This window comes from Hetaerina americana, unplaced genomic scaffold, assembly GCF_022747635.1.
Source record: "Hetaerina americana unplaced genomic scaffold, ioHetAmer1.1.p SCAF_11, whole genome shotgun sequence".
Lineage (NCBI taxonomy): Eukaryota > Metazoa > Arthropoda > Insecta > Odonata > Calopterygidae > Hetaerina > Hetaerina americana.
Window position 1 is genome coordinate 34,205,158 of NW_027286181.1, and position 12,972 is coordinate 34,218,129.

The window sequence follows — 12,972 nt, forward strand, 5'->3', positions numbered from 1 at the left end:
ATATCTATTGAAATTTTTATTTAAAGTATAGAAAAGTGAACACAACGATAAAAAATTATGTATGAAGCCCACTGTCTAATTTGATGAACTGCTTAAGGAATGTGGCTCATCAACTCATTGAAAGGCTTTTAGCAAATCATAAAAGTAACATTGTGTTACATAGTAATCATTAAAATACATTTTATCCATATTAGGTCTGCAATTAGGGCATATTTTTAATTTAAAGTTAAAACAATTGGACTTGAATACACAATAGTACATTGACCAACAAATCACTCAGGGTTTAGCATTTTCAAGAAATAAACTTTTTTATAAATTCTGTTTTGGTCTCTAGACAAACTTATTCTCAAGATACAAATTTTAGTGCTTTTCTAATGCAGCATATCAAATACTAATGAGAGCTACAGTTAAGTAACATTTATTCAAAGGTGTGTCTTTTCAATTGTATTAGTGCACCTTGCATGTGCATTTACCACTTCACTCATCAAGCATTGCACAAAAAAAAACAAAAAGAAGTCATTGCTGAGAGCCAATCAAAACACTGAACCATAAAAATGGTCATATGGAAATTGATAATTTAAAAATTTAATTAAAGATGATTCTTATAAAAAGCATTCAAAGCAAAAATATCTAAAATAAAATAAATATGTACTAAGTATACACTTATTCAAGCCAAAATGTCTAAATCTAGGAAAAAATTACCTAATTGATTTTCTACAAGATAATATGTAAAATCGAATTTCAAGACATGCACTTTTCAAAATACTATGGGCAAGATTGAATTAGCACTGCATTAAAACCAGGAACAGCATTATTCATATATGTTAACTTCTAATGGTTTTCTTATATTAGTTATGCAAATGCATGTGTCATTACCATTAAGTTGAGTAGCAACTCCCAATAAAACAACCTAAACATTAAAAAACTTGATTTTAACTGCTATTAAGTGGATCAACCTTTTAACTGCAATTCAGTGTATTACCTATCACATCCATAACCAGGTAACTAACAACTGACCATCCAATGACCTTTGCAGAGTTCACTACTTCAAGCTATTTTGGGGGAAATGCCAACAACATCAGGGACAATGCAAATAAAAGGCCATGTGTCTTATGCATCTCAAGAGCCATGGGTATTTGGAGGAACAATACGCCAAAATATTCTTTTTGGTAATAAGTATGATGAGAGACGCTATAAGGCTGTTACTGCTGCATGTGCCTTACGTCCTGACTTTCGTCAGTTGCCAAGAGGGGACTTAACTCATGTTGGAGACCGAGGATCTCTTCTAAGTGGTGGACAGAAGGCAAGGGTGAATCTTGCAAGGTGAGAAAAAGTTAGTTATAGCAGATATTTAGATTTCCAAAATGAAAATGAATTTGTTTTGGCAATGAATGTATTATGTTAAAATTAATAAATGCAAATTTAGCCCGTACAGAGAAAAGAAAATTTAAAAGGGTACAGGAGAATAGAGAGAATTTAAACGATAATACACTTAAATTTGTGGCTTAAATGTGATGAAGGGATCGAGATGGTGCGGGGGCTAACGTACTGGCTTCCCACCCAGAGGGCACGGGTTCAAATCCCGGTGGTGTTGAATATTTTTCAGAGGTATCTCGATCCCTACTTGAAGTGCTTTGTGGAGGGCACTTTGAGTGAGTATGCCGTCCGTTGGGTGGGACGTTAAGCTGCGGACCCCTTGGCGCCTTTCGTAAAGAGTAGGCTAATGCCAACGCCGGGTTTCTCTCCACCCTTCATCCTTTCCTGTCCATCCCCTATGGTGCAAATGACCTCAGTTTTCGATCGCCTCCCTGAAAAACTCTTGCTACTTGAATGTGATGATTATATTTTAGAATGCTTGTGGGAGTGCTCAATGTTCATTGATGACCCAAGATAGGATAAGAAAATCTTTGGTAAATATGGAACGAATACAATTAAGTAGAGCTTAAGCAATGAATAGAGGTGCAACTATTCATTCTTAACCTTTCCTCTAATCTTGTTGATTGACCAATTTCAGAGAAATGATAAATTTGTGACCAATGAATCTACTAAGAAATTTAAATGAATGAAAAAGTTGGAAATATGTTTGCTTATGAAATATGTGTACAGAATTTTCTCTCATTCTTGATTTGGTATGCTGAAATTAGGCCATTTGCGATTTCTGTCTTATTTTCCCTGTCAGATCGTAAGAAGTGCTCTTTCCTTTAGTGCATAATTGCTTACTTTTACTATTTATTTTGAATTTGCCAAAATCAATTGTTGTTTTAGAATACAGCGTAGTGATTTCAAAAAGAAAAAAAATGCACGTTCTTCAACTGCAGTGTTCCTGGAAATTGACTTTTTACCCTCAATTCTCAGTTATAGAATTCAATCATTAAGTATCAGTTAATTGAACCTGTATCATTCATATTACCCAGGTTATATCCTGCAAGGCATTTGAAGTAGATTAGGTGTTTTTTCTGAAGAACTGCTGATTCAGGCCAAGAACTTTTCTTAGTTGGCTCTTGAATCTTATCCTTCTTAGTCAAGAAATTTATGGCTTACTACTCAGGAATTGTATATCGCTAACCCTTCCCTATGCTAGTAACCACAAATTCTACAATCCAGAGATTTTCAAGATAATATCTTCAAATAGTTAACAGTCAAATTTCCAGATACCTTTAGATTTCTTCCACAATGACCTACTCCTATGTAAACCTTTTCAATACCATATTTTTAACTGTTAAATTACTGTTAAATACACAATTTGCACAGTATGAATACAATTTATTTACTCTAAAAGATTGTGCACTTTTCCTCAGGCTTTGTTGGTTTGGAAAAGTACAAAATCTTTTAATAGAAATATCATATACTTTTACAAAGTAAAGCCGTAAACCATAGAGTATATTATATTTATATTTGTGATTTGCATTTTATATTTGCATATATATTGCTAACTATATATACACAAACAAATGATAAGCTAGTATCAAACAACAGTACACAATGAAACTAATGATGGTGTGGAACACCATATTTTTCTGAATAAAATCCTTCTCGGAGAATAGACTCCCATTTCCTGTTTCAGAAGCTTTGTATTCTAAAAAGAACCTGGTGAATTCAATTAATAGTTACCCAAAAATTGTTTTACTCAACTTTTAACTCATCAGTCTTTCTTATCCAGATTTTCTATTATGTATCTTCATGTTGAATTTTACAGAAGTAAATGATTAATTGAAATTTTATGCATCCATTCCATAATCACCTTAGAGCATTATATGGGAAGGCTGATATTTTCCTGCTGGATGACCCACTATCTGCTGTTGATGCTCATGTAGGTAAGCACCTGGTGGATGAATGCCTCTCTGGTTCTTTGCTGAGAGGAGCCACTGTTCTGCTGGCCACTCATCAGATCCAACACTTGCGCAATGCAGATGAAATAATTTTGCTTGAGGAGGTATGCATTCTCAGATAGTAGTCTTTAGTTTTAGGCTAGGGTTTTTTCTCTACAAACAGCAACAAACTCAGCAAAAAAGTGTTTGAGAACATTTTCCTTCAAGCAATATGAGCAATTTTGAGAGCAATATTAGCCAATAATCTTATTTTAATAGAGTTAAAAAATTAGTGCACCTAATATTGAGGTAACATGGTCCTCCAGAAGGCAGAGCATTCGACTTCTGACCAGAAGGCCCAGAATGGATTCTGGGGCACACCCCTGGGCTTCCTGAGCCTTACCCAAGCTGTTTTATTTTTGGGTACCAGATCTTCCTAGGAAACTATAAGTAACATAGGGAAAGAAACTGACCCCCCCCCTATCCTGATGTGTGATTTTTGCATGTGATTGGGCTAAGTAGTGGGTGGGCTCTACCCTCACCTATCAAACTGACCTGTTGATAACTGTGGTTGGTTATACCAAATATTTCAATATTATATAATAAAAGATTAATGTGTCATGTCTATGATAATTCCTGATTTTTCTGGATAATATGAAAAAGAATTCAAACGGTTCAAAAAATCCTGGATAGTACACTCCCTAGAATTCATTTACTAACTTACAAAAAGCTTTAATATTTATTGTCTAAATACTGTGAAAGAATTATTTTACATAACTTAACATATATGGGCGAAAGGGAATTACAAGTTTTGACACACAAAGGTTAAAACTTCCAAATACACAAGTCTTTTTATAGCTAATTAAGTTTGATCAGCATTTTGAGTAGCTTACCAAGCTGAATCAAAATTAGTTTTACCCTGTGTATGTTTTTGAATGAAGCACTTACAACATGATTTCTAGTAGCCAATTTCTCATGGAGTAGAGGAAATGGTTCAGAATGATTTAAATATGCATCTTCTAAATCTGTTTCCAATTAAAAAATATGTACATATGTCTCTCAAGAGATGAATTTAAATACCTTTAGTTTACAAAATGCAATATTTAACTTGTATTTCATGAAACCAGGATTGAAGATTGTTAGCCTTGCCTTGTTAGCATATTTTTATTTATTTTTACTTCTCTGATTTCAAATGGATTATGTGCCACACACAGGAGTTAAATGAGTATAGTGTGGTATGAAATTGATATTTAAGGTAAATATGTACATATATGTGTATACAGTTTTAACTGGGTATTGGTATGGTGACTGTGGTAATGAGCATTTACATGGAAGTCTGACAGATATTTTTTCATATACACAGTCTGTCCCAAAAGAAGTAGGACTGGGTCAATCAAAAACAATTTATTGCCTGAATTGATATATTCACTCAAAAATCTTTGAAATAGCACCCTTGTGCATTCACACACTGCTGCCAGCGGATTTTCCTTGCCTTGTATGCCTCCTGAAAGGCAGCGACCGGAAGGCTGCTAAGCTCCCTCATTATGTTCTATTGTAATGCTTCCACTGAGCTGTGATGATGCCCTTTCAGCACAGATTTGAGGGGGTGGAAGAGGAAGAATCTGGCGGGGTATTGTCTAAAAAATTTGAATCCTCACTCACATGGTCGAGAAGCTCGTGGCAGATTCACATGAAAGTTTCCTTTTGTTCATTCGAGAGCACTAATGGTACCAATTTTAAACATTTCCTCATGCCCATATTTTTGGTCACTAGTCGATACACATCACTTTTAAGGATGCCAAGTTCATCAGAAACCATGTGAACACTTCAACTGCGATCCCTGTCCAGCAAAGCTTTCACTCTTGCAAGACTTTCATCACTTTTTGAAGTCGAAGGGTGTCCTGAACATTCGCCATCTTCTCTACCCTCCTAAAACTTGTGCCTTTCAAAAACAACTGGTTTGCCCATGGTGTTATCAACATAAACTGCCTTGAGCATGCCATGAGTCTCTTTCCTGGTTTCAAGCAAAATTTGATGGTGCAGCACTCTTTCAATAACTGGTTCATGACCGAGCGTAATGAGGTCATGTTATCGACGTTTTGCAAACAAATGATCAGCTCTCTGCAAGGGCTGGGAGCCAACTACCATCAGCCTTCAGCCTTCCCTGAGACTCCCCTCCCTCGAACCCAGCCAGAGGAGCCACTGCCCATCAGTCTATCTGGGAAAAAATAAGTCATACTATTTTTGGGACGGACCTTGTATTTTACGTGGGAAAGGATGTATGCAAATGGAAGTGGTAGGAGTCCAAGTATGACTGCCTTTTCATAGTCATTGCATTGCATTGCATCACTGATTTCAAATCGAGTAACTATGTGTACATTATGGGGTACAAAAATCTAAATGTAAGCCTGTTGTTTGTGTAAATAACGAGCTTATATTTATACCTAACTTTTCAGGAGCTGTTTTCTAATATTCAAAATTAGTTAGGCCCTATCTGTGAGATATTTTTGTGTGATACACATACACATTGTCAAAAAGATACTCAGTTTTATATGACATTTAAAAACTATAATCACATGGTTAACCTTTGTGAATGATATTTCATGGATTATTTCGCTGAATCTTTAGTATTTTATTAATGCATGGTGGGTGACCATGTTTGGTAGAATACAATTTAATTTGATCCCAGTTCTTTAATATGTTTATTTTTTGTAAGCAGAATAGTTATCAATGTGTAGAATAACCAATGCCAGGTTTTCATGGTGATCTAGCATTACTATTTGATGATACAAATGAATGAGTTCTTTATGGATCTTCAGTCAGGTAAGGTAATTAACTTTTAACTATTTGATGGCTGACTTTTCCACCAAAACATTGACAGTTTATTAACTTACCTGTTGGAAGGCATTTAAAAACTTCACTCACACCATTCCCCTGGAAAACACCAAATTTATGTTCATCCTTGTTCTATATCTGAAAGTGCATCACTGAATCTGATGACTCCTTATTTTAATAAATAATAATCCATGGTTTGACTTCCCATTTTATTTTTTAGGGATCAATTAAAGCGCAGGGATCCTATGAGGAGCTAATGGGTGCTGCAGATGGGCGGAAAAAGAGCAGCAGTTTAGAAGTCAAGGAAGGTGGAATTGTTGGGCTCATTCGTCAGCTCTCCCAAATGTCTTCTGCAGTAAGAAACTCTACTATATTTGATTTCCTTTTAAGAGTTGTTACATTACATGCACGAATTAGAGAGAGGAATATAAGTGACAATACATACTAGTAGAAAGAATTTCTAGCTACTGGCTGTTGATGGAATACACCCATCAAATAAAATGATATTTGAACAAAGCTTATGAATAGGTCACTGTGGCTATTTATTTGAAGAGATTATTCATCTTCATGATCTTGAAAATTGTAGCTGTAATTTTGTTTTAGGAAGAAGATTGGTGCTAAGGCCATTTAATGAAGTCAATTATGATTCAATAAAAAATTAATTTACTTAATGAGTTGAAGAAGCTCAAATTTAATGAAAAATCATTTTAACTAACAGAAAGCAAAAAAAATTAATGGAAATTCTGGGTAGGGAGGCACTGGAAGCACAAAGATTAAATGCATGAATTAAACAGTTAAGTGAGAGCAAAGACATGAGTTTAGAATAATTCTAGCCCTACATATTATTGGCAGGTAAGAGCCGAAAAAATGTTAATGGAAATTGACTACTGAATATACCAATATAAGGAATCCTTTTCCCCTACTTTAATATGTGACCATATAATTAGAATATGTCACATACACTTGAACATATTGAACATACACATATTGAACATACACATTGAACATACATACATACATATTGAACATATTGAATATACACATATTGAACTTACTAAATTTAAATAATGCAGAATGCTAGCAATCATTTATTACTGTAATGTCTGGTGGCCAAGTGCCCAGCTTTATGCTGCAATGGTGGCCCTGCAAGTGTAAATGTTTGATATTCTAGTGGGATGAATTAAAAGTAAGATCTAACCGAATTCAGGATAAGTAAGAAAATAGATGTGTCTATTTTTTTGAGATATATAGTTGCCTTTGTGGAATTCATACTTCCCTTCCTTGTTTTGGGGTATGCACAGCAATTATTCTTTAGATCAACTTTTATATTTTGAGTTGAATTTGGCAGTCATCATCAGTGTATTCTACCAAGACATTTAGAATAGTCTGTTATGCATTTGTAAATCATTTTTTTCTAAGAATCTTATAGATGAAAAGGATGTTGAAAGCATTGTTTGTATCACATAAGATGGCTGAATAATAAGGCAAGTTGAGAATATGTACCCAAGTACATGTTATGGAGAAAAGGTAGAAATAGCCTACTGTGTATTTTAGACTACTCTTAATATAATATCTATCTTATACAGGCTACAGATTAACATCCAGTCTATTGGAAGAAGCAACGAAAGTTATACATTCTTCTCGATATAGCTCAAAAAAAGAATACCGACGAAAAGTCCTTTCAACTGCAAGGTTTACCGAAGAAAAAAATCCTAGTCTTCAACCCATTAAAATCCTTTGAACAGTTAGTGAATGAGAAATATACGTAGATGATTTGCCAAAATATATTTTGAACTCAGAGGAAACTTGACATGCAAATAGATTTCTCATAGTATTCGAACACTAAGTGATGGTGGTAAGAAATAGTGCACTGCAAGAAATAGTTGTGCCACTCAATTTTGTTGCCTACTATTGAAAGCAATAGTACCTACCTAAAATATAAGTTTTCATATAAAATATATTCACCATGCTAAGAATAAAAGTTAAAATGTTAGTCATGAAAATATCAAATCACTGTAAATAATAATTTCTACTCTTTGGCAGAGCAAAAGATCATCTATAAGTGAGGCTCCACCTTATGCAAAGAAAGATGATGATGAGTCTGTTGGAAGGGAAGTGGGAGGAGAGAAGGAAGCAGAGAAAATCAAAAAGGGGTCAGTGGATGGATTGGTTTACATGAGATATTTCACAGCGGGTGCTCAGCCCTTGGCTCTTTTTGGGATGATGATGTTATTTGCATTGACTCAAGCAGCTGCTAGCGGTGTGGATTATTTTGTTTCATTTTGGTAAGCAACTAATTTAAAGTCAATTTCCCTATAATTCAAATTAAAGTATATAAATATGCATGCATTTATAAAGTATATTAATTGGTAATCTACCAATTAAGTTAGATTTTGGATGGACACAACTACCAAACAAAAATCTTGTCCCTCATAGCAAAAAAACCCTTTATTTTGCTCTTCAACATAGACCCTCTTCATCGCCATATACTACATTCCTTTCTTCAACTTGTCCAACATCCCTGTCCTATTTATGTCCCTTTTTTGTTTCCCTCATATTTTCCACTCTATCACAGTATTCAACATCCCATAGCCAATCAAAATGTTCTGAATTCATATTTCCTACCTCCTTTTGATTTCTCCCAACAATCCTCTCTCCACCCCCACTGTGCCTAGCCCTTCCTCATTTGCTTTCTTTTCAGTGCACTTCACCTTTTCCATCCTTCTCCACCCCCAAAGTTCAAAATCCTCCAATCTACATCTATCCTCCTGCTTCAGTGACCATGTTTCCACGCTGTGAAAAATTGCACTCCATATCAAGGTTTTGATGAGCCCTATCTTAACATTCTTACTCAAAGTCCCTGTCATGAACTCCCTCCACCTTGTGAAGGCTTTTTTACCTAATACAGTTCTTCTCCTTATGTCCCTACTTTTTTGACCATATTGGTCCAAAACACTTGCGAGATACATAAACTGTTCCAAGTGCTCTAGTTTCTCCCATCCTAGTTTAATATTAAGCTTAGCTTTTCTCTTTCTGGGAAATCACATAATCTTTGTTTTATTAATATTGATTCTCATCCCATATCTGTTGCACTGAATTACCAATTCACTCAGCAATACTTGCAACCCCTTGGCTGACTGACAAACTAAAGCTTGGTCATCAGCAAACCTTACAGATTATATGAATTCCCCTTCGACTTTCATTCCTACCTTCAGTTCTTCCCATTACTCTTTCACCATGATGGTGATAATTGACAATCCTGCCTTACACTGCCCTTCCTGACTCGCCATCCCCCACTCACACCTGAGCAGCCTTAGAAATGTACAGGTTGTGGATTAGCCTTCTGTCTCTCCACTCCATTCCTATTTTCTGCTATATACTCAATAGTTTTTCCGGTCCCACTCTATCAAACGCCTGTTCAAAATCTACGGAACCGGCAAATACATCCTGATTGTATTCTATATTTCTCTCGATTAGTGATCTCATTATTGCCATGGCATTGCACATGTTTCTCCCCTTTCTGAACCCAAACTGATCATCTCCTAAGTAATCATTTGCCCTAATCTCCATCCTTTTGTTGATGATCCTGAGAACCACTTTATCTACATGCCAAATCAAACTTAGTGTTCTGCAAGTAAAAAATATATGTAAGTAAATAGTGTAAATAATTTAAGTAAATAAATAACAAGTTATGTAAATTATATATGCAATTTTGTATGGTGTGGAAATATGGTCACTGAAACAGGAGGATAGATGTAGATTGCAGGTTTTTGAAATATGGGGGTGGAGAAGGATGGAAAAGGTGAAGTGGGCAGAAAAGAAAGCAAGTAAGAAAAAGGCAAGGCCTAGTGGGGGTGGATTGAGAGGATTGTTGGGAGAAATCAAAAGGAGGTAAGAAAGATGAATTCAGAGCATTTTGATTGGCAACAGGATATTCTCTACTGTGATAGAAAGGAGAATGTAAGGAAAATTAGGAGGGGGCAGGAATAGAATAGGGATGTTGGATTGAATGAAGAGAGGAGAGAATTATGTGGAATTTATGGGGGGCTTACTGTAGTACCCAATTTCAGGGTGTAATTTTAGTTAGGAGAAATTTTATGGGCTATGTCTATCCAAAACGTACCTTGACCGGTAGAATATGAATAAAAATATGCTTAGTTATCACACAAGAAGTAGACTAATAACAGTGGCTGTTGATCTAGTTTTAAATTCACCAGATCCTTTGATGTATTAACACATTATATATGATCGTCAAAGTGATTTTGCACCACAGTACTAACGTTAGTAAAGCAAAGGTAACATTAGTAATAAAAATCTTTCGGGCCAATATGAATTATTTCCTCAAACTCCCCTGTGTATACCATCCATATTTATAATCACACATTCTAACTCTCCATTTCCCCTTCCCTACCCTCTCTCCTAACCAGAAGCAGATTGGCCTGGCACAATGCTTGGAGTTTTCTTTAAGGTCATCACATGAAGGGCCAAAATACCTGACCTGTTCCAACATAATTTAGTTTAGATATGAGCCATTCAAAAATAATTTACCCAGACTATTCAGTGGCAATCCATATCAGGGATGCAAATGACAAACCCCACATTCAACAGGGTCTTTACCCCATCTATCTCCAAACATATTTAGGAGCACTGTATGTTTCATTATAAATTCTTGTGTGCCCTATTAATGATGATCAATCATGGAAATCAACAATTAGTTATGTATAACAGTATGGACATAAACAGAGTACTGTTTTAACCTTCATACACCATCACAAATGGCTGCATGAAACTTTCATCTATAAGATATATACTCTATATTCTGATATCTTATGTCACAGTGTAAAATAAATCTTACTAAGTGATTTGCACATTTTCAGGACAAGAAATGAGGAAAAACGATTGTACCAACAAATTTTGCTACAACAGGTTAACAATGAATCTAACTCAATTGGATGGGTGAATGAATCCCTCATTATTCCTGAATATGTTCAGGTAATGATTTACTTTAGTAAAATTTTTGTTAGCTGATTTTTAAGCTAAAGTCCTAATAAATTGGGATAATTTTTACCTCATAATTTGTCCTACACAGCACACTCACTGGTATTTTCAAATGATTACTTTGACTACTTTCATTAGGAATCTCCGCCAATACCAACCAATATTCTTCTGAGTTTTTATGGAGCAACAGTGGTATTTCTTTTTTTTATTTCAATCATCCGTTCTATCCTCTACTATACCACCTGCATGAGATGTTCATCCCGTCTACATGACAGTATGTTTAAAGCTTTAGTGAGAGCTCCAATGAACTTCTTTGATGCTAACCCATCAGGTAAATATTTTACTTAGAAATAGAAGAGCTGATCAATGGGCACTTTTTCATTTGTAATGGAATATTTCTTCTAATATGATTTCGTAATCAGATACACTAATTGATGTGTATCAGATGTATCAATAGATTGTTTTCTGTACCTAATCCTTTTTTTTCTAAGTTTTACTTAATATTTCTCCTCTCATAGCTCTTTTCATTCACGAAGAAATTCTTTAAGCCAGGGAATAAGACCTTGGCAGGTTATTTATGTCACTCTGGTTTGTGAATGCATCATATAAATTGCCGATTCAATATTTCAAAAGCTATTTATTTGTAGGTCGAATCCTGAACAGATTTTCAAAGGACATGGGTGCCATTGATGAATTTTTGCCAAAAGCCATTCTCGATTCAACACAAGTAAGTCTCTTTATAAGGTTTCCCATTTTTAGTAACCCTGCTTGAATTGTGGGTTCCAATCCTACTTAGCTCATGAAGCACTGATGTATTCATGAAGTTTTCTCAGGTCTTCCACCGAGTCAGGGGTTCCATGTTGGTCAATGTTTCGATGCCCAACTTGCCCATCGTGCATCGTCCTCAGGGTAGAGAAATTGAAAATTTGCAAAATAAGACATTTTAAGTTTTCAAATATGTGCCAATGCAAGTGGAAAAACCTTGCCTCCAGATATGACTCATCTCACTCAAAACACTTGTTCACTCACCTTGCCCTCTAAATGTTAATCCTCTAGTTTTCTCTCTTTCAACATTAGTTGCCACATAATTCAAATTTGATTTTGAAAATTACCTGTTACATATTTTGTTAAAAATTGCTCCAAAAGCAAAATTAGTGGTGCCAGTTCTTCAAAGCCATAGAAAAGCAGTCAAGTGCTCATTGTTAATGGAAAAGAATTTCGATTCAGAAAGAAAAAATATATACTTAAGTCATTAACGTGCAGGTATTATGAGAATGAATTTTCCATTAGTAGGGAAGAATACAAAAAAATCTAACCTATTTTTATGTGATTTTTTTTGCAATACTGTAAAAGTGACATGTATTGAAAAGGTTAGTTAGTATGGAAAGCACATTAAATTTGTGGGTTGAAGATATGAACAGAAAACATCTGTTGATGCTAGTATGCTAAATCTAAAAACCCTAAGCCTATAAAAAGCCTTAACAGTAATAATCCTCTGAAAAGGCAGAAACTAGCTGTTCAAAACTAGAAAATTTTTGGAAAATACAAAAATTCCTGCTGCTGCTGATGAAGAGAAGCTGCTACTGAATTTCCCATAGGATTGAAAACAATGTTCAAGGAGGAGGGCTACCATCACAATTAAGTTAATAACTATGATGACATTGGTTTGTTTGGTAGAAAGATGCTCAGGAGAATGTTTATAAAAAAATCAAAACACAGAGAGAGAGAGAGAGAGATGGTGTGCTAAGTTTGAAAGAATCTATCTATATTTATGTTATTTTTCTCAAATGTAGCTACAGTCACAAAAATGTCACCACCTTGCAGGTAAAAT

At 35.0% G+C, this 12,972-nt stretch overlaps 1 protein-coding gene across 1 annotated transcript in view; it reads left to right on the plus strand.

Moving 5' to 3' along the window:
• The window catches only part of LOC139701123 (probable multidrug resistance-associated protein lethal(2)03659), a 52,196-nt gene that overhangs the window by 23,914 nt on the left and 15,310 nt on the right, over window positions 1–12,972 (plus strand). The window contains exons 10-16 of the mRNA XM_071599700.1: window positions 1,037–1,323; window positions 3,247–3,433; window positions 6,364–6,498; window positions 8,187–8,428; window positions 11,021–11,135; window positions 11,280–11,472; window positions 11,789–11,868. Of these exons, the coding sequence (XP_071455801.1) occupies window positions 1,037–1,323; window positions 3,247–3,433; window positions 6,364–6,498; window positions 8,187–8,428; window positions 11,021–11,135; window positions 11,280–11,472; window positions 11,789–11,868 (1,239 nt within the window). The remainder of the gene's footprint in view (window positions 1–1,036; window positions 1,324–3,246; window positions 3,434–6,363; window positions 6,499–8,186; window positions 8,429–11,020; window positions 11,136–11,279; window positions 11,473–11,788; window positions 11,869–12,972) is intronic.